General features: G+C 51.2%; 1 protein-coding gene across 2 annotated transcripts in view; it reads right to left on the bottom strand.

Moving 5' to 3' along the window:
- HOMER3 (homer scaffold protein 3) overlaps nucleotides 1-19,849 on the bottom strand; it is a 288,001-nt gene extending 268,152 nt beyond the window's left edge. The window contains exon 1 of one of the 2 annotated variants that reach the window (XM_085639959.1): nucleotides 19,788-19,849. In XM_085639959.1, the coding sequence (XP_085496085.1) occupies nucleotides 19,788-19,801 (14 nt within the window). In that variant the 5' untranslated portion in view covers nucleotides 19,802-19,849. Of the gene's footprint in view, nucleotides 1-18,053; nucleotides 18,559-19,787 lie in introns of those variants that run through there. The other variant, XM_085639960.1, reaches the window with a different exon arrangement.
- Between the last annotated feature and the right edge of the window lie 1,566 nt (nucleotides 19,850-21,415).

Below are 21,415 nucleotides of genomic sequence, written 5' to 3'. Positions count from 1 at the left end.
TCCCCACGAGCCAAGACCCATGTTGGGTTCTGCCGGACTTGTCTCCAAGACCCCCCTTGCAGACTCTGGTGTTTGACAGGTCCCTTTAAACTTTACAGCATAGAGCTCGCGGCTGCCAACGCCTCTGCGCCCAAACACCCTAGGGCAGTGCAACCCGACCCTTAGCCTCAAGTACCTTAAACCCTAAAGGATACCTTCTACAATAGTTTGCAAGTACATATGTAGTATATGTCTTTTCTGCCCATAGGATAACATTACCCCATTCGAGGCTCGTGCTCAAACATGACAGCTGTGATTTTCCACTATTTTTCCTGTAAAAATCTATAACGTTCACAGTAATTACCTGATCCAGAAGCTCTTAGTGCCCAAGGTTAGATAAAAGTCTGTGTTATTTTTCTAAATTGGTCTCGGATTTCTTTTGGAGTGTCTGTCTCATTTATTGACTCTCTGTACAACAAATTCTCAACACTTTCCTCTGATACACCTATGCTGCTCGTCCACAGCACCCCTTGAAGAGCACCTGGGAGTATTCAAGAAAGCCCCTGCAAACCAATTAGGGTCATCCGGACTATTTGCATGGTGTACCCCTACATTTGGTACACTACATAAATAGCCAGCTTCCTATGGTGAACCATGCAATGCAAGTCTTTACGAGTACCTGCAAAGCTGCCACATTGTGGGTCTTTACAAGAATTACCATTACCACCCCTCCGCTGTAGCACCCCTTTTCTTTCAAAAGCAGAGTTATTAATGTGGAACAGGGCATAGAGTGGGGGATTTTTTCTCATAGGAGTAAGTAGAATGTGTGTCCTTAATATCTGCTAATCCTGAAATGGGATTAATGAACAAACTCAGCTTTCTCCGCACACCAGTGGGGCGTAGTCGCGGTTAGTTCTGTGGCTGAGCCCTGCTGCATTTCAGCCAGCAGAGAATGGGCATGTTTGCTGGCCCAGCAGCCCTCCACCCCAGACTGAGCATCGGGGTGAACTGGTGGGTAAGAAGCTACTTCCAGGAAACAACTGTCTTAGCACCCTGCAAAAACCACTCGCTCTTGTTCCAGAAATTGGAGATATTTTTGGTAGTTCTTGTTTTTTCTTCTTACCAAGCCTGTTTTTGCACGTGGAGTGGATTTGTAAACTCTGAGCCAGAATACATCCATTAACATTCAGAAGGCAACCTCTCTTGGGATGAAAGGCTCCAGAATCGTTAGCCTTCATTGTAGGCTGAGAGCCTGTATGTTTTCTTTGTTCAGTACCAGGGAAACACCGCCTGCTTCCAGTGCTAAGTACTATTAAAGCAGACACGTTTTGACCTCTCTGGCCTTCTCCAGGCAGGCGCCTGCATCAGAGCACTTCAGAGTCCTCCTCTCTATCAAATCGGATTTTTATATTAAAAACAAAATGCTGGTCTGGCAGCTCCAAGGAGCACATCTCTAATATTCTGAAGTTTTCTTTTTTAGGTATTGCCTATCTAAAGCTTTAGGTAAATAGACTTAATGTTTCCAATATTTCCGTAGAGCGGGCTTTGCAAGTAGTCCCATTGTGCATGATTCCATGCCAGTCTCAGTTGCCTGATCCCATGGCTTCCCTCCATGTTTATGTGTGTTTCTCACCCTAGGAGACTGGAGGTCTCACCTTATTTTTAATGGATGAGATGTCTCTTTTCACTGCTGACATCAAGGCCTTGCTTTGCAGAGCGTGATGGACTATTTTAACTCCCTCTCGTTCCCTCTCTCACTTTGTTCTCCTGCCCCCTAGCCTCTTTTCCACCCTCACTCTCTTCATGTGAATATTACCTCCCACTCGTACATCGCTTTTCCTTAAGCACTTCAAGATGGCTGCCTTGCGTACATCCCTACGTGAGACTAACTGGCTTTGCCAAGGCTTGTTCACTTATTGCAAACGCAAGAACGGTCGTTGCGACTAGCTTTAGTTAACATAAAGGGGTAGTCTAAGAGACTCCATTTTGACTTTCTGTCTCAAACCTTATTCATAATTCATATGCCCTTTCCTGGGTGCCACGTGCCTCTGCTTAAAATAGATTGTGAATTCATAAATCAGTGACATGAGCGTGCCCCAATTACTTTGGAGAGTGCTAGTTATAGCGGTGACATGGAGCTAAAGAGCAGCTTGGCGCTTTACATGTGGAATATTTATGCAGGAAGAGCGGGTGTTGTACAAAGAACGGTAAGTAGCCTCAGGTGAAGCGGAGGATTGGAATCAACGTGTAGCTTGGACAGTAGGTAGTGCGAGAGGTTTGACAGATATTTACAATTTAAGGCACACACAGATGGGGTAATTTGCACAGAATGACACCATTTGTTTTAGTAACCTCCCTCCACAAGAGCTGGAACTTGGGGTATTGGCACAAGCAGCACCCCTCCAGTTTCACAGTACTTGAGAGCTTCAATGGCTGCTTTGTGATTTAGAAACAGGATTTCAGTACCCTCTTTCTGAAAATAGTTCCAGCACCAGGAAGTGATGTCGAGAAGACATGAATCAAACCATCCCACCTGAGTGAAGCGCGGTGTGCTTGGGATTCTGGGTCCGCACCGGATGCTGCAGGCGTCACAGACAAGCTCCCGCCAGCATCTTAGAATGGAAAGCCATATACAAAACCCCACCCTTCAGGGCCGGCTTTAGGGCGGTGCGATCGGTGCCACCGCACCGGGTGCTGGCTTCCTGGGGGCGCCGTGTTTGAAAGTTTATTATGCTTTTGAAGCACCTGCTGCAGCGTTTCTTTCCCCGGCAATTACCAGGCCTCACATAAATGTCAAGGTAACTCGTGTGATTAATTATCTTCCTGGAGAGAGATCAGCATTTTGTATAGTTGAGGTTTTGACTTCGGTGAAGTTAGTGCAGAGGGTTAATATGCCTGTTGCAAAGAACGTGTACCAACCAAGTAGATTACAGAGTGCATATGATGTAAACAGGTCAGCAGATTACTGCTTTCAAAAGAGACATCCTTTTGTTACTTGCAATTTATAACTTAAAGTCCTAATATAGGATAGTGAGCTATTAACTTTCATCCCAGAACTGCATACACACTGCAAAGTATACATTATTAGAACATTGATTAATGTTGCAAAAAGGGTTAATTTGGCTAGAAATCGATTCTTATTATTAAAGAAAACTCCCAACTATGCGGTTTCTTTTTCGACACTGAGTTTGTGCTTCTCCACACCAAGCACTCTTGAACTATACTGCCTACCAGTATGGGTGACATGTGACTCCTAAACTTTTAGTCCTTTGGCTTATGTAACATTTCCTATACACTGATTTACACACGTATGATTGATTGTCTCTGTGTAATGTGCGTGTGATGCAAAGTGCTCGGACACCCTACACTGGTATGAGTGGCGCTATATAACTAATTCAATGCATCTGAGAGAGTGTGGTTATGGTGACTTGGTCACTGTTAAAGGGTGCTAGTGAGAGACTCCGTGGTGGAGGTGGTCACTGGGGGCGCCAACAAACATTGTCGCACAGGACGCGACCAGCACTAACGCCTACAGGCACTTTAAGACAAAGAATCTCCCACCATAAGGTCATACGAAGAGGAACGCCCTCAGTAGTGCCCCAAATGTTCCTTGCAGAAGCCCAGACACCGGGCTTGGTCTATCAAAGATCTTCCAAAGATGTCCATGGCCTCCTCAAAGATTGAGGGTGAGGGGGGCCTTCATGTGCTATTTAAATCAATTTTGCTCTCTATTCTGTCGGTCATCTATATTCTTCTTTTTTTCACAACATATTCGACTTTTTATTTTTGTCTCATAGAAATCGAAGGAGAGTCTACACGACATGAAGTTTACCCAAAATTGTACAACCTAGGCGACTACATCGAAAACGAAAATCCTGAAATTTTAAAACTTAAAAAATGTATTACAATGCTGAAATCTATAATCTCGAAAATGTAATCTGGAAAGGGTCGTAAAACGAAAAAATGTAATAGACCATTGATAAAACCTTAGCCGTGCATGTGCCCTAAACACTGAACCTAACTAAATCGAAGAGCTGACGATGAACATTAGTGGAACCGTCATCCTAAAAGAAACCGTACCCCTAAAAAAACTGTACCTCTAAAAGAAACTGTACCCCTAAAAGAAACCGTACCCTTACAAGAAACCACACCCCTAAAAGAAAGCGTACTCCCTATAGAAACTGTACCCCTAGTCCCCGACTTCCAGACTACATTTTCTCAACAGGAATTATTTTGGTATAAAAATATTCTAAGTTTATATTTTTGTTTTTGGTGGGTGTTGTGTTCCAGTAGGTGAAGAGTTTTGCAGTTCTCATCACCAAGACCCCATATTCACTTGAAATTCCTTAACCAATTAAATTTGCCCACGTTCTATTGCACTTTTTTGCTTTTTTCAAGTTTGTAAGACTATTTCAGGAAGGAGGTTGCTGCACGTGTACTGAAAAATAACATTTAAGGAAACACCCAACGATTAGTAGGGTAGCAGCTGGCCCAGCACCCAATCACGCCTTGATCCCCCAAACCGAGGAAGGTAAAGAGTGAGGGAACAGAGAAGGCCCCGCGCAGTGAACTGTAGCAGAGAGCCAGAGAGCCGTGTTGCGAATGGACAGTCCGGTACAAACCTGGGTTCTCTGCGAAAGTTTCTGAAGGTATTCTTTTAACTAAGGATTAGTCTAGTTTGAGAAAAAAATTCTATAAAATTAATTTATGCTTGGAAAATATTTGATTTTAATTGTTGAATGAGGACGTACAAAGCGTTTTGACAGGAAAATGATTGTGTAAAAAACTTTTTACGCAGATTTTCACTAAATCACATGTCCCAATCGAATGTCCCAACATAACCCAAACACTACCCTCTAGAGCCAGCGGCAGCCACCCTTTATGTCTCTGTAGGTGAAAAAAGCACTTTAAACTGTGCTATGAAAACTCTGCCGCTGGCCATGTCCGCCAGGTTGGGGCAGCGACTGTCACCTACACTGAGCAACGCTTACAGCAAAATGTCCAGGTCATGTCAGGAGGAAGTGGGACGGGGGGGGGGCTTCTACAGACCCGTTCTCCTACGCCGCCTGATGAGCAACTCCACATATCCCTAGGCCTTAAGTTACTGTGCGGCCATGGGATGTTAATCTAAAAATATTAGTGGCTAATGGGTTAAATCTGGGCAAAGGAATAAAAAACATATGCCATGCTTGCACGTCTAGACATGCTGCATTAGGCGATGTCTAACCATGACATCACTAGAGGTTTACCATCTCCATGTGCCTGGTACGCATAGTAAGTAGCTGGCCTTCCTCCAACCCGGGGGCATGATCATTGGGTCTTCGACAGCACACCCGCAGCAAAACCCACTCTCAACACTTCTTTAAACTATACACAGAATGGGCCCTGTCGCCTAATGCTATTGGCTGTTTGGTGTATCATTCCTCTACCTATGGATTGTAGGCATTGCAAAGGGCTATTTAACTTCTCAAAAGCACACAAAATCATTACACAATAAATGGTTTACCTCAAAGCATTGTATACACGGAAAGCACTTGGTCTTTTTGTTTGTAGTTTTTTCACCGCAGCTAGCTTTTTTAATGCTTTTATTAGAACTCACAACGCAATACCTATTGGCTTTGCCAATGCTTTTTGTTTGCCAGTTTCCTCTCTTTAAAACAATGATCTGTTGCACCCAATTATCCTGTGTTGTTGCGTGCCTTTTTAACAGAAACCAAGACCAGAAGCGAAAGGAAAGAACACGTTTCAGAGATGGTTATAAACAAAACAAGGCAGTGCAAACCTGAATTCAGTCTGGAATGAGGCGAGCATATTTCCAAAGCATAAGGAGATTCCAGAAGGAAACAAGTGCTTCAGGAGACTCCCCAGAAGAGACAGAAGACCTGCAAACAGTGCACTAGGAAGACTCTGACAGTCAATCACATGCCCTTTGGTGTAGGGCACAAGACACAGTGCCCCCTACAGGACACCACTGCCAGGTCCTGTGTAGATGTAAGGCTGACAGACCCAAACTCCCCTGCAGAGAAACCTTCAGGAATCACCCTGGGTGCAACTGACTCACTCGAGGTAGGTTGGAAGGTCCCAAGAAGGGCCCCCGCCACCACAAAACACCAGGGTAGAGAAACCCTTTGTCTTGCTACCACATCACCCCCTTACGCGTTCCCGAATCCCGTTACTCGTTATTCCAATGAATGTGCAATTGCACATTCATTGGAATAAAGAGTGAGCGTCCGACGGAGTGATTTATGTTGATGCATCTTCGAATAATTTAGGAATTTGTTTCCAATCTAAACAGTGGAGATTTTTACCCCCGCCCCCCCAAGATTACAAATCCGAAAATGGTATTAAGAAAATCGTCCAACAATAAGCGAATCTCCAGTGAATTTGGAAGGTCATCCGCAATTAGATGCTTAGCGTCCTACCTAACAAACAAGATATGAGAGTGGTCTATCTGGGTTTGAGAAGAAATCCTTGGTTCTGAGGAGAATCCCTCAAAGGAAGGGATTCGAAACGCGTAGACCACGACGCTTTAGGCCAATCAAGAGAATTCATTTTTCGATATTTGTATTAGGTTGTGAATTATTGATGGCCTACCTTTGAATTTATTGCTGTGTTTTTGTTTGATTTGAAAAATGTAGTGTCTTTTCAAGAAAAGATTTTGTTTAGGCACCCCAGGGTTGGTTTGGTGTGAATGAGGAAAGTCTGATGGGATGAATGTGGCAACTCGTTGAAGATTGCTAGGGAGATTGTTGATGTGAGTCTATGCAAAGGGGAACACCAAATGGTTTCCAAATGGGAATTTGTTTTCTGTGGGGGCTGTAAGTGTTGGTGTTTTTTGTGATGATTGTCAAGTTTTGTCAAATTGTTCCATGTTTAGAAATAATTGAAACTGGTATAAATAAAGAAGATTAATTCAAACTGAAAAAGTGGTTGAAAGAGACTTATTTGATTCTTTTCCTTTCTTAAAATAGTTAAAGAAAGCGGCAGCACTGGCGTCTCGATGTGTTAATTGTATACTGTTCCAGCATGTTTTAAACTAGAACATAAAAAAATCTTACATATTTTTTTCATTGTTCAAATGACGAAGCACATGTGAGTTGTCATGTGCAAGCGTGTCAAACGGGGAACAGATGATACAATTCCTTGCCCCTGGATACCCCTTGCAAACCCTGGTCTCAGAGGTCATGAAGGCAGCAGCAGCATAAACACAAAACCAAGGATTTAACAGACATATTTGCAGCCAATTGAATTCTGATGAAGGCCAAAAGGTGGGGCAAGAGGTCAAACATATGAGGTCACAGTCCAAGAGGGCGTGATCTTACTTTTACTATCCCTGGAATTATGATGCAATTACTGTGCATGTCAAAGGTGACACAGACTGCCTAGAATCCACAATTAAAATCTTCAGTTGTGTCAGTAGGGTCAATTGCAGGGTGCATAAGTGGCGGTGTCAACAGCGTTTCGGCTTGGCATTAGTGTGCAAAGCCTTCTTCAGGACTCATTCAAACTGGTCTTTTTCCGAAATTCACATCTAGAACAAATACTGTGAATAACCCCAATTTTCTTGTGATGGAGAAATTGTGCTTGGGGTGTTGTCGGGCTTTCCAGGGCCACTCCCTCGCAGGTAAATTCATGGTGATTGACAGCATTAGGCTGGTTGCAGATGTAAATGAGGGCCTTGCAAGATTGTTTATTAAGCCAAAAAAATGTCTAGCAAATGTAGAATAGTTAGTTTGTGTCAGTGCCAGGTGTGCAATGGAGCTAATCCACTTGCGCTGAGGCCCCACATCGCGCTGGTCTATGGGCAGAAATGGTATAGAATACTACGTCTTTGCGGCCATGTTTAAAGTTCAAGTTTCCAGTGACTACACGAGTCTCCCAGTTTGTGGCTTTCAACATGAACTACCAAAAAATGGACAGGATTACAATACATCTTTCAAATAGCCACAACACACTTGGGACTGACAGAAATCAAACAAACTGCAGTCGCAGGTCTTATATTTGAAAAAATAATCATAATAAAATGACATACATGATACATACACTAGTCTGTTTGTGTGTCATTCACATTTTGCTTGCAGTGACCACACCGTACAGCATGGGTGGACGGGGCGGCCCATTTTACTCATCCACCCCCTTCACCGTTAGTGGTATTTTGTTTCGTACACCAGCCTAAAAAGTAGTCCACTTGAGTCTCAAGGCCAATGTCTGCTTTCATTTCATGTTTTTTTCCCCCATTATTATTGTGATGGGTTCCTTTTTACTTAATTTTTGTCAATCATATGCATGCCACATTTGGAAGGCGTGCAGGGGGTGCCGTAGCACCCCTAAAAATAACCGTACTGGAGTTCAGAAGGCGAATGAGCCATAAAGATGTCCTTAATGTTTGCCTCCATCTTGTCACACGTTCACCATCTCCATGACGTCAGCGATGCGGCACCCCCGCTCTGAGAACTGTCCCAGCGCCCGTTGCCAGTGCTGGCTTTGGAAATGCTTGTTGGAGCCTGGGGTGGCAGCTAATAAGCGGGTGTTCCCTGCAGAACAGGGCGCTCCTTAGCGCCTTTAGGGTTCACACCAGATCAGTGTATCAGGTTGGCCCTCTAGGCTGCCTCCCTAATTAATTTTGAATAAAAACCCGTGTAAGGGACCCTGAAAAGCTTCGTTGTTCCCTCCCAGACTCTGGGGGCAGCCGGGGGGCGCCAAGTGGTTTCTGCTGCAGGGGGCTGCGTCGAGCTGATCTCGTCTTAATGAGGCAGGAGGCAGTAATTAGCCAGCACTCCCCCGCCTGCAGCCTGCTCCAACAAGCCTGTCCCCAAGCACATGCTATTGACTAGCTCCCACCAGCCAGCTCCAGGCTCCGGCTCTGGGAAAAGTCTTTTTTTTTTTTTTGCTTCTTGCAAAAGATCGTTTGAAGGTTGCTCCCCTCCAGGCCGTGAGGACCAGGACATTGTGGCTTTTTATGCCATCTGTGAGTGCCAACATAGGGCCCTTTCAGTCGAGTTTCCCAAGGATGAATCGAAAAAAAACAAGCTTCAAGAAATGTGCATGTTTATTAAAAAAAAAATTCTCTCCCCCAATTTTACTATAATTTGACCCAGAAAGCCCGTAAATGTCACTGTAATTGTGCCAAAAAGACCCGTCGAGAACGTTATGGTTACGGGCATCTCTGTAGTGCCTTATTAGCATGCGCACGGGTTCTTGGCGCTTTCAGAGTCCGAGTGCCCTTTACGGTCTGGAGTCCTCACTGGGCAGCATGAAGGGGGCAGCCGAGTTTCTTGGGTCATCCTCTGTGTTAGAGGCGAGTCACCGCGGAGGGCGGCCGGTGACAGCAGCCAGGCCGGTGTCTTGTTTAGCGCTGGGACGTGTCTGACAGTCGCCGCTGGCTCCGGTCTTTGTACAGGGACACTCGGGTATCAGACTTTATAAAAAGTCGCGTGAATTCTGGGTTGGCTCATGTGGGGGGCAGGGGACCTTCGGTGGCTTCTGCGACTGTCCCGGACACTTCGAGGGTACTTACTCCCATGTACTGCCCTGGGGAGGTGGGGCAATGATGCTACCAGCTGGCTGCCTGGTTGCCCAGGCCCACCTCCCAAGTGGCACCGAGGGGAGACCCGTCGCTAGGGCTGGCTCTGGCATCGTGGTTCTGGGTTCAGCTTCCCAGCAGGCCCCGCTCCTGGGTGTTGGGTAGCAGGCGAGTTTGCGCCGAGTTAAATTCAGCAATGGCCCCAGAGTTGGCGGAAGGGGGTCTGGTTCGCTGCTCCGGTGCTGGAAGGTCCAGCTAGGGGGCCAGCCAGGACTCTGGGTGGGGAAAAGGTTTGGGATCTAACGACTAGTTATTGCATTACTGCGGTAAACACTGGTGCGTGCAATCTTATGTTTTCCCCTCCTGTTTGTAATAATACGGCCCGAGAAGTAGTGTTTGGAGTTTATAGCGAATAAAGGTATAAAGGCCGCTGTGAGGCAGGTGGGAACGCCGAGGTGGCGTAGCGCCTGGTGGCAGAAGGTACGTTGGCCAGAGTCTGTGTCCGCCAGGGCCGGCTGTGACCGGGAGTCCAGGGTGTGCTTGAAAGGAAGTGGTGGCAGTCTGATGTGTGAGACAGCAGACAGAGGTACCTCCAAGGAGAGGGTTCAAAAGTACCCTCTGTAGAGAGAGACACCCTGCGGGCCTGCGCGTTTTTCAAAGTCTCCCATCAGTAAAGTTATCAGAGGCCATGAACAAGGCGCTCATGAGAAGCTTTAGATGGTGGAAACCAGTGGCGGCCGCACGGATCGGGCAAGGCGGGGGGAGAAGCCGGTGCAAAAAAAGAAAGAACCTTCCCTTCTCGCGCTTCCCGCCGCGTCTCTCCTCCGTAGTCCCTCACTCCAGCCAGGCTCTCCTCGGTGGTCCCTGCTCCAGCCGGAACAGGAAGCACACCCAGGCTCCCCGTAGCCAATCACAATGCAGCGCTATGATTGTTCTGCGCGCCGTGGTTCGGCAGTGGGAGTCCGGGCATGTTCTTCACCCAGGCTGCAATAATGGCCTGGGTGGAAAACATGCAAAGTGCGCATGAATGTTTGGCCGGCCTGAGACACCCAGCCAAACATTCATGCGCACTTACAGAGTGTGCCTACCACTCCTCCCCCTGCTCTGCAATCAGAGCAGCCCCGCCCGCCGAGACACCCGGCCAAACATTCATGCGCACTTACAGAGTGTGCCTACCACTCCTCCCCTTGCACTGAAAGCAGAGCAGCCCCGCCCGCCGAGACACCTGGCCAAACATTCATGCGCACTTACCGAGTGTGCCTACCACTCCTCCCCCTGCTCTGCAATCAGAGCAGCCCCGCCCGCCGAGACACCCGGCCAAACATTCATGCGCACTTACTGAGTGTGCCTACCACTCCTCCCCCTGCTCTGCAATCAGAGCAGCCCCGCCCGCCGAGACACCCGGCCAAACATTCATGCGCACTTACTGAGTGTGCCTGCCACTCCTCCCCCTGCTCTGCAATCAGAGCAGCCCCGCCCGCCGAGACACCCGGCCAAACATTCATGCGCACTTACTGAGTGTGCCTACCACTCCTCCTCCTGCTCTGCAATCAGAGCAGCCCCGCCCGCCGAGACACCCGGCCAAACATTCATGCGCACTTACTGAGTGTGCCTACCACTCCTCCTCCTGCTCTGCAATCAGAGCAGCCCCGCCCGCCGAGACACCCGGCCAAACATTCATGCGCACTTACTGAGTGTGCCTTCCACTCCTCCCCCTGCTCTGCAATCAGAGCAGCCCCGCCCGCCGAGACACCCGGCCAAACATTCATGCGCACTTACTGAGTGTGCCTACCACTCCTCCCCCTGCTCTGCAATCAGAGCAGCCCCGCCCGCCGAGACACCCGGCCAAACATTCATGCGCACTTACTGAGTGTGCCTACCACTCCTCCTCCTGCTCTGCAATCAGAGCAGCCCCGCCCGCCGAGACACCCGGCCAAACATTCATGCGCACTTACTGAGTGTGCCCACCACTCCTCCCCTTGCTCTGAAAGCAGAGCAGCCCCGCCCGCCGAGACACCCGGCCAAACATTCATGCGCACTTACTGAGTGTGCCTTCCACTCGTCCCCCTGCTCTGCAATCAGAGCAGCCCCGCCCGCCGAGACACCCGGCCAAACATTCATGCGCACTTACTGAGTGTGCCTACCACTCCTCCTCCTGCTCTGCAATCAGAGCAGCCCTGCCCGCCGAGACACCTGGCCAAACATTCATGCGCACTTACAGAGTGTGCCCACCACTCCTCCCCTTGCTCTGCAAGCAGAGCAGCCCCGCCCGCCGAGACACCCGGCCAAACATTCATGCGCACTTACTGAGTGTGCCTTCCACTCCTCCCCCTGCTCTGAAAGCAGAGCAGCCCCGCCCGCCGAGACACCCGGCCAAACATTCATGCGCACTTACAGAGTGTGCCCACCACTCCTCCCCTTGCTCTGCAAGCAGAGCAGCCCCGCCCGCCGAGACACCCGGCCAAACATTCATGCGCACTTACTGAGTGTGCCCACCACTCCTCCCCTTGCTCTGAAAGCAGAGCAGCCCCGCCCGCCGAGACACCCGGCCAAACATTCATGCGCACTTACTGAGTGTGCCTTCCACTCGTCCCCCTGCTCTGCAATCAGAGCAGCCCCGCCCGCCGAGACACCCGGCCAAACATTCATGCGCACTTACTGAGTGTGCCTACCACTCCTCCTCCTGCTCTGCAATCAGAGCAGCCCTGCCCGCCGAGACACCCGGCCAAACATTCATGCGCACTTACAGAGTGTGCCCACCACTCCTCCCCTTGCTCTGCAAGCAGAGCAGCCCCGCCCGCCGAGACACCCGGCCAAACATTCATGCGCACTTACTGAGTGTGCCTTCCACTCCTCCCCCTGCTCTGAAAGCAGAGCAGCCCCGCCCGCCGAGACACCCGGCCAAACATTCATGCGCACTTACAGAGTGTGCCCACCACTCCTCCCCTTGCTCTGCAAGCAGAGCAGCCCCGCCCGCCGAGATGCCGCAACAGGAACAAATAAAATGATAAAAACCTCGAGTTATTTTTTTATCTTTCCTTCATTTCACTGCTAAAAAGCACTGGGGCGACCCTCCTCCGCCTTAGCGAAGAAGCCGCCACTGGTAAAAATGTGTTTTCAAAGAACAGAGCGCGTGTTTTGACTGTATGTTCCAAGCTTTCGTAGACTGGGACAGAGTCCAAGGACAGGAAACAAGAAGCCGATATGGCCAGCCATGGAAGATAGCTGGGCTCCTCCGAGCTCCGATACCCACAGCCTCCATCTTTAAACCCCTTCTTAGTGACACGAGACCGGCCCCGAAGTTGGAGCTAAGTTTGTGAACACTCACTCTGCAGCCCTGCCAAGTATCCAAGTCCGTACAACACTGGAAGCTCCAGTCCAGGTTTTTTCCCCTTTGAATTCTGGCCTTGCAGTCTTGGATATTACACCATAAAACCTGATCTATAAGTCCCAGAATTCAAAGAAAAAACCTGGACTGGGCAGCGAGTCGCTTATCGAACTGGTAAATTTGGCAGGACGGACTTTGGCTTCAATGCCGAACTTTTAAGAGCCCCCAGCTCGAGAGGCCCAGGTTCTTAAGTGCATCTGGGCCAGCAGTGTTTCACACTGAGAAGCCCACCCGGCCACAGCTTTAGAACCAAGCTTCTCAAAGACATCCCACATCAACGAAGCTCTTGCGTACCCCATGTCCATGCATGAGTAGCTCATCCAAACCAGGTGTTTGACTTTGCATTCTGGGATACGTAGTCCTGCTTGCCCCATAGTAAAATCTAGATCACAAGACTTGGGATGTAAAGAATACAGGCAGGATGAGCTAGCTGGCCAGATATGGGAAGCTTGAGAGCTATAGCTCAAGGTGTTTCTTCATGAAAGCCACCAAACATTTTTCCAAGCAAACATGTCCTGAGCACTAAAAGTTAGAAAAGTTCAAACAGCTAACAAGGAGTTGTGATGTTTCAGTTGTCTTTTACTTGATCCACAAACACTTCCTGGATTCCCTGTTCCTTATGCAACAGTCCATGCATTCTACACAGCCGACACGTGTTTCGGCACTGTCTCACATTCGCCTCCGACTTCCTCAGGGCTAAAATAATAAATTACCATACATCAAAATATATACAGGTACAAAACACTTTGGTACCTTTACCCACCAGCAGGTGCAAAATCCAAAAAGATATGTTACACGTGGCATATAGTCTGGCCAAAATAAATATCTTTCAGAAAGAAGAATGGCGTCATTGATTCCAAGGAAATGAGGACAATAAATATATAAGTAGGTGTCACGGGCTTAACCCACCTACAAAGAAAAAAGGTGAAAAATTGTGTAAATAAACAAGGGTTCAAAATTCACATCATGCAGGCTGTCTACCCAGACCATGTGTTCAGCCCTCCGCGTGAGGCTCCGCACCGGTCGTCCGTAGAGGGGAAAAGCGTATCTAGATCTGTCTCTGCCTCCTTATGTGGTGAAAGTGAAAATGTTCTGTAATTAACAATTATGTAGGCACAGAGTCCTGAGTAAATGAACAGGGTGACACAAATGTCTTATCGCACCATACATAATAATACGTGAGCACATCCTCCAGATCGAGGTAAGAAAGTCCAAACGGCAAGCGGCATTTCACTAACAGTCGATAAAGTGATTCCTCCTGTACCCAGATGTACCCATTGGTATATATAACGGGATTACTATTGCTAACACCAGGAAGTAATCACTTAATTTCCATACATCACATTGTTCTACTGTCCAATAGTCCTGAAACAATGGACATAATGTTATCACAAGGAGGACCACACATGCTTTACAAACGAATTACAGCAGTACAACGCGTATCATGCTTGCTGCAAGTTCCTAGATAGATAAGTTCCTGGGTAGGAGAAGGTGTCGAAGTGTAAGACATGCACATTAGTCAAACGCGCTGTCGGCACTTAAAATATTAATACGTGACCGTCAAGCCGCAGTTAATGGCATGGGCATAAATAATCCAATCATGCTTACTACAAGTTCCTAGGTGTAAGAGAACATGTCGCAAAACATGAGATATGTGATGTTGCAACGCATGCCATTACATCTCATGCCCTTGCAATGCCAAACTTTACCCCGACTTTCTGTCGGGGGGCCGCTGGAAGTTGGAATAGATTAATTTTCTATTCCAACTCCAGTGTGTGCAACAGTAGGGAAGGTGTTGGAGTTAAATCCAACACCTTCTACCCACTGATGCACACCTTTTGCGTTGCAACGGCATGCGATGGAATGGCATGCGTTGTAACGGTTGCGCTGTAAAGGCTGTTTCCCCAAAACATGCACATTAGTCAAACGCACTAACTGCACCAGAAGTGGGAGTACCCAACGGTCAAGCTTCAGTAGATAGCACGGTGCAAATAACAGTAGTAAACACAATTTTGGATTATTTACGCCAACAGCCTCAGGATCGTCATCGACTGTAAACATGAAAGCCTCGCCCAAGTCAAAGCCACCTCTGCCTCCTGCTTCCACACCCTGAAGATGCGGAGGAAGATCTTCAAATGGCTCCTGGTCAACACCCGGAAAAACATCCCCCATACTCTCGTCACCAGCAGACTGGACTACAAGAACACCCACTAAGTCGGGGTCAACAAGCGACTCATCAGGAGGCTGCAGAACAACCAGAACTGGGCGGCGAGTGACTAGTAGCCTCAATGAAATACATGCTGGGCAAACTGCAAGGAATAAGAAGCCGGTCCTGCTAGTGAGAAGATGTCGAGGCTTGCTTCTGCAACAGGGACCTCCTGAAGCTTGCACTGCTATTACCATCTGCTTGGTGTCCAGCTGCTTGTGTTGAAGTCTGGCCTGCTGGAACATCAGCTATTACTCTCAAATAACTCTTTTTGTGGTCTGTATGCCTGTTTGGAAGAAGGTATGATGTAAATCTAGGGCTTGTAGGCTACCTCCAGAGTTGACAAAAATTGGACCCACATTGGCAAAACCCGACCGCCCCCTTGGCCCATACAGATAAAACCTCCGGAAATCGGGCCTGTCCGCCACCCCAAGCAGACTCTGCTGCCCGTTTAAAGGGAGCACAACTCTGCCAGTCTGCACCTGGCACTTCTTAACCTGAACACACTGGGCAGACACTGAGCCCCAGACACCACTCTCATTCAGCCCCTCACCAAGGGTCTGACAGTCTGCCTTCTTAGGCTTAACACACTAAGTTCCTAGACCCCTCTCTCAGTGAGCCCCAAATGCCTATGCTAGTGAGCCCCCAGAACCCTCTCTCACTGAGCACCCATACGCCTCTCTCAGCAAGACCCTCTCTCAGTGAGCCCCAAGACCCCACTCAGCGAGACCCCCGCAACACCTCTCTCAGCAAGACCCCCAACACCTCTCTCACTGAGCCTCCAGACGCCTCTCAGTGAGCACGCAGACCACTCTCTCAGTGAGCCACCAGACCCCTCTCTCAGCGACCCCCAGACCCCTCTCTCAGTGAGCCCCCAGACCCCTCTCTCAGTTAGGCCCCAGATGCCTCTCTCAGTCAGCCCCAGGATCCTCTCTAGTGATATCCCAGACCCCTCGATCAGCAAGACCCCAGACCACTCTCTCAGTGAGCTCCCAATACCCTCTCTCAGTGAACCCCCAGACGCCTCTCAGTGAGCCCCAGACCCATCTCTCAGCGAGCCCCAAGACGCCTCTCACGGTGAGCCCCCAGATGCCTCTCTTAGTGAGCCCCCAGACGCCTCTCTCAGTGAGCACCCAGACCCCTCTCTCAGCGAGCCCCTAGAATCCTCTCTCAGTAAGCACCCAGATCCCTCTCACATTGACCACCCAGACCCCTCTCTTAGCGAGCCCCCGACCCCTCTTTCAGCAAGACCTTAAACTCCTCTCTCAGTGAGCCCTAGACCCATCTATCAGCGAGGCTCCAGGCGCCTCTCTCAGTGAGCACCCAGATGCCTCTCTCAGTGAGCACCCAGATGGCTCTCTTAGTGAGTACCCAGATGCCTCTCACAGCAAACCCCCAGACCCCTCTCTCAGCGAGCCACCAGACTCATCTATCAGCGAGCCCCCAGGCGCCTCTCTCAGTGAACCCCAAGACCCCTCTCTCAGTGAGCCGCAAGATGCCTCTCTTAGTGAGCCCCCAGAATTCTCTCTCAGTGAGCCCCCAGACCCCTCGCTCAGGGAGCCCCCAGACCCCTCTCTCAGGGAGCCCCCAGACCCCTCTCTCAGGGAGCCCCCAGACCCCTCTCTCAGGGAGCCCCCAGACCCCTCTCTCAGGGAGCCCCCAGACCCCTCTCTCAGGGAGCCCCCAGACTCCTCTCTCAGGGAGTCCCCAGACCCCTCTCTCAGGGAGCCCCCAGACTCCGCTCTCAGGGAGCCCCCAGGCCCCTCTCTCAGTGAGCCTCCAGACCCCTCTCTCAGTGAGCCCCCAGACCCCACTCTCAGTGAGCCCCCAGACCCCTCTCTCAGTGAGCCCCCAGACCCCTCTCTCAGTGAGCCCCCAGACCCCTCTCTCAGTGAGCCCCCAGACCCCACTCTCAGTGAGCCCCCAGACCCCTCTCTCAGTGAGCTTCTTCACCAAAGATCTTCTTAGGCTGAACACACTGGGCAGACACTAAGCCCCCTGTCCTCTCTCCCAGTGAGCGCCCTCATCCCACCGCCTCACAGGCTCTGCCAGTGTGCCACCACTGGACAACTTAAACTGAACACAGTGGGTGACAGCTTAGCCCCCTTCCATTGCCCCCTTGCAGTGGCACACTCACCCCACCTCCTCCCGGGGGTTCTGTCAGTCTTTCCCCCAGCACTTCTTAAGTGGAATACCCCCACTCAGCCCCAGGCCCTCATTCTAGTGCGCTCACTCACTCCACCCCTGCCCCTCGAGGGCTCTGGCAGCGGGCTCCTTGGCACTTCTTAAATGTAATCCCACGCGTCTCCTCTGCCAGTGCTCCACCCGGGCATCGACCAGGCTCCGCCGATCTGCTCCCTGGCACTCCAACTGAACACACTGGGCAACCCCACACATCCCCCAGCCCCCTTATATTGGGTACAATCGCCTCATCGCCCCCGGGCACTGCCCTGGCACTGCTTACATTGAACAACGATCCCCCCATACAGCCACCAGTCCTCTCATACATTGATCACACTCACCACTTCAGGCACTTCCTTGCACACCCCGTAGAGCCCCTTGAGATCACTCTTACATTGATCTCACTCACCCTTGTGCTCTGCCCCCTGGCACTTAAACTGAACAGATCGGGCACTCCGGGACCCTATGAGACCCCCCCAGAGAGCTCACTCACCCCACCCAGGTGCACTGCCCCCTGGCACTTAAACTGAACAGATCGGGCACTCCTGGACCCGATGAGACCCCCAAGAGAGCTCACTCACGCCCACCCTCGTGCACTGCCCCCTGGCACTTAAACTGAACAGATCGGGGGCTCCCGGGCCCCCAGTCCTCTGACATCGTGCACAAGCACCCCACCTCCGCCGGGGCTCTGCCCACCGGCACTTTTTAAGCCGAGCACATGGAGAGTCTCTTAACACCGGCACTTCTTGCGCTGCACCCCCAGCGCTCGCACTCACCCCATCTCCCCCGGGGCTCTCCCACCGGGCTCCGTGGCTCCCGCCTCTCCGCCCCCTCGCTCCGGCTCCGCAGACCGGCTGCAACTTCGGGATCCGCTACTTCCCAGCAGCCCTGCTCCTGGCTCCGTGCATCGGGGACCCGGCTCCGCGCCCACAAATCACTGCGCACCGGGGACCCCGCAGGACGTGCACTCGGGGCCACTTCCAACGCAAACGGCGCAGATGTTGCAAGGGGCTCTCTGCTTCAAGGGGGTCCGGTGCTCCCCAGCCGGGCGCTGAGACTCCTGCCCCCTCCTGCTCGTGCCCCCACCCTGCAGTCTTCCTTCAGGGTGTCTCGCAGCCTCTGTTGGGGGGCCCCTTCCTTCACTTGGCTGCTCCCAAAAGTGCTGTGTTTCCTAGTTTCCTCCCTTCTTTCTTTGTTCGGTGTTTTTTTTTTTTTTACCCGATGCTTTCTCTCCCAGCTGGCCCAACACATCACTGTCTCGTTCCTGCCTGACTTTTCTCCCAGTGTGTTTGGAGGGGCTGTGTCTCCACCTGCTGGACGGCAGGCGGCACAACGGGAGCAACGTGCAGGAAGTGCCGGGTTACTGAGAATTTACACGAATAGATCAGCCGACAACTTCCAAACTAAATGTGAGCGAGGTCACGAGACACAGCCACAAAAATGCAGAGCAGACTTCACAACTTCCAGCCAAGATTTTAATACCTTGCCACCCTAATTAACCGAGAAAGATCAACGATTTAGGAGATGGCGCAACGGCATTGCCGCTCCGACTGAAGAGCTCGATAAATCAGGTTCGAGTCTCGGCGTCATCTCAACACCCTGTGATTTTGGGCAAATCCCTTAATCTCCCCGTGCCTACCTAAAATGAATGTGTAATGTAGGTGGTGCTCATTTAAAGCGCTCCCATACCTTCGGGTCGAGTTCGCGCTATATTAAAACTGCAAATAAAAAGATGAAGAAAGGGCTCTAATTTAGCACAAAATGCTAAACAAATGGGAATGAAAGTAAACAAAATCGCGTGCTGTTGGCCCCTAAAATCATGACATGCGCTCATGTTTACGGCTGCCATGTGATTCAAGGTCACAGGAACTGCGTTTTGCCAGCATTTATTTTCCTTTAAAAAAAAAATATATATATATATATATTTGTCTTCAGGTGATACTTCAACTGAAATGAATCAAAACCACAACTCCCAGAATGCACTGGTTTGTAAACATAAATGCTTAGGACCGGAACCCAGATTTTCTGAAGCATGCGTCACCTGGTAACTCTGCCCCTTTTTGAGGCAGATGTTAGAAACTGTTTAATGGCAGGGATTTTAGGAGTGCCTTCTGGGACTTATGCTAGGTGCCTTGTGGAAAGAAGGCCAGAGTATTTGGGATATAAATCAATGCAGAAATTGACAGTGAGGCAGGGCTTAGCTGCACGAATGCGTCCTGCTGAGAACCTGTACCCGACAGCATACGATAGAACCTTAAGAGACACTTTTGCTGGTCCAATCAGAGGCCAGCGGCGTGTAACTACAGTCCTCTGGTTCCTGACGCACCTTTGTGCTAGGAGAACGACGCAGGTATATATTTTTAATTCACGTGAGGGCTTTATTATGTGTATGCGCGTGCTTCGCTGGAGAGTGAATCACATTCTGTTACTCTAACTTTAATTCTACACAATTTTATTATTAAGGCCCTGGACAAGAGGCAATTAATGACCCATTGGGGAACTATACTCACCTGAACGCCGCCATCGCCAAGAGTCCATTCAGCTCACGCGCTCGTGCCGCCACCGCCAGGAGTCATCGCCAGCCAGATCCCGCGCCGCCGCACGGGACTACGAATCCCGGCAGCACTTGCGGCGGCGCACAGCACGCACGCATCAACGGCGCCAGGAGGCGCATAAAATCAGCGTCAGGCCGGCGGAGCGGGGGGAACTATACTCACCTGAACGCCGCCATCGCCAAGAGTCCATTCAGCTCACGCGCTCGTGCCGCCACCGCCAGGAGTCATCGCCAGCCAGATCCCGCGCCGCCGCACGGGACTACGAATCCCGGCAGCACTTGCGGCGGCGCACAGCACGCACGCATCAACGGCGCCAGGAGGCGCATAAAATCAGCGTCAGGCCGGCGGAGCGGGGGGAACTATACTCACCTGAACGCCGCCATCGCCAAGAGTCCATTCAGCTCACTCGCTCGTGCCGCCACCGCCAGGAGTCATCGCCAGCCAGATCCCGCGCCGCCGCACGGGACTACGAATCCCGGCAGCACTTGCGGCGGCGCACAGCACGCACGCATCAACGGCGCCAGGAGGCGCATAAAATCAGCGTCAGGCCGGCGGAGCGGGGGGAACTATACTCACCTGAACGCCGCCATCGCCAAGAGTCCATTCAGCTCACGCGCTTGTGCCGCCACCGCCAGGAGTCATCGCCAGCCAGATCCCGCGCCGCCGCACGGGACTACGAATCCCGGCAGCACGTGCGGCGGCGCACAGCACGCACGCATCAACGGCGCCAGGAGGCGCATAAAATCAGCGTCAGGCCGGCGGAGCGGGGGGAACTATACTCACCTGAACGCCGCCATCGCCAAGAGTCCATTCAGCTCACGCGCTCGTGCCGCCACCGCCAGGAGTCATCGCCAGCCAGATCCCGCGCCGCCGCACGGGACTACGAATCCCGGCAGCACTTGCGGCGGCGCACAGCACGCACGCATCAACGGCGCCAGGAGGCGCATAAAATCAGCGTCAGGCCGGCGGAGCAGGGGGAACTATACTCACCTGAACGCCGCCATCGCCAAGAGTCCATTCAGCTCACGCGCTCGTGCCGCCACCGCCAGGAGTCATCGCCAGCCAGATCCCGCGCCGCCGCACGGGACTACGAATCCCGGCAGCACTTGCGGCGGCGCACAGCACGCACGCATCAACGGCGCCAGGAGGCGCATAAAATCAGCGTCAGGCCGGCGGAGCGGGGGGAACTATACTCACCTGAACGCCGCCATCGCCAAGAGTCCATTCAGCTCACGCGCTCGTGCCGCCACCGCCAGGAGTCATCGCCAGCCAGATCCCGCGCCGCCGCACGGGACTACGAATCCCGGCAGCACTTGCGGCGGCGCACAGCACGCACGCATCAACGGCGCCAGGAGGCGCATAAAATCAGCGTCAGGCCGGCGGAGCGGGGGGAACTATACTCACCTGAACGCCGCCATCGCCAAGAGTCCATTCAGCTCACGCGCTCGTGCCGCCACCGCCAGGAGTCATCGCCAGCCAGATCCCGCGCCGCCGCATGGGACTACGAATCCCGGCAGCACTTGCGGCGGCGCACAGCACGCACGCATCAACGGCGCCAGGAGGCGCATAAAATCAGCGTCAGG

This window comes from Triturus cristatus, chromosome 12 (assembly GCF_964204655.1).
Source record: "Triturus cristatus chromosome 12, aTriCri1.1, whole genome shotgun sequence".
Taxonomy (NCBI): Eukaryota; Metazoa; Chordata; class Amphibia; order Caudata; family Salamandridae; genus Triturus; species Triturus cristatus.
This window is presented reverse-complemented; position numbering and strand designations above follow the sequence as displayed.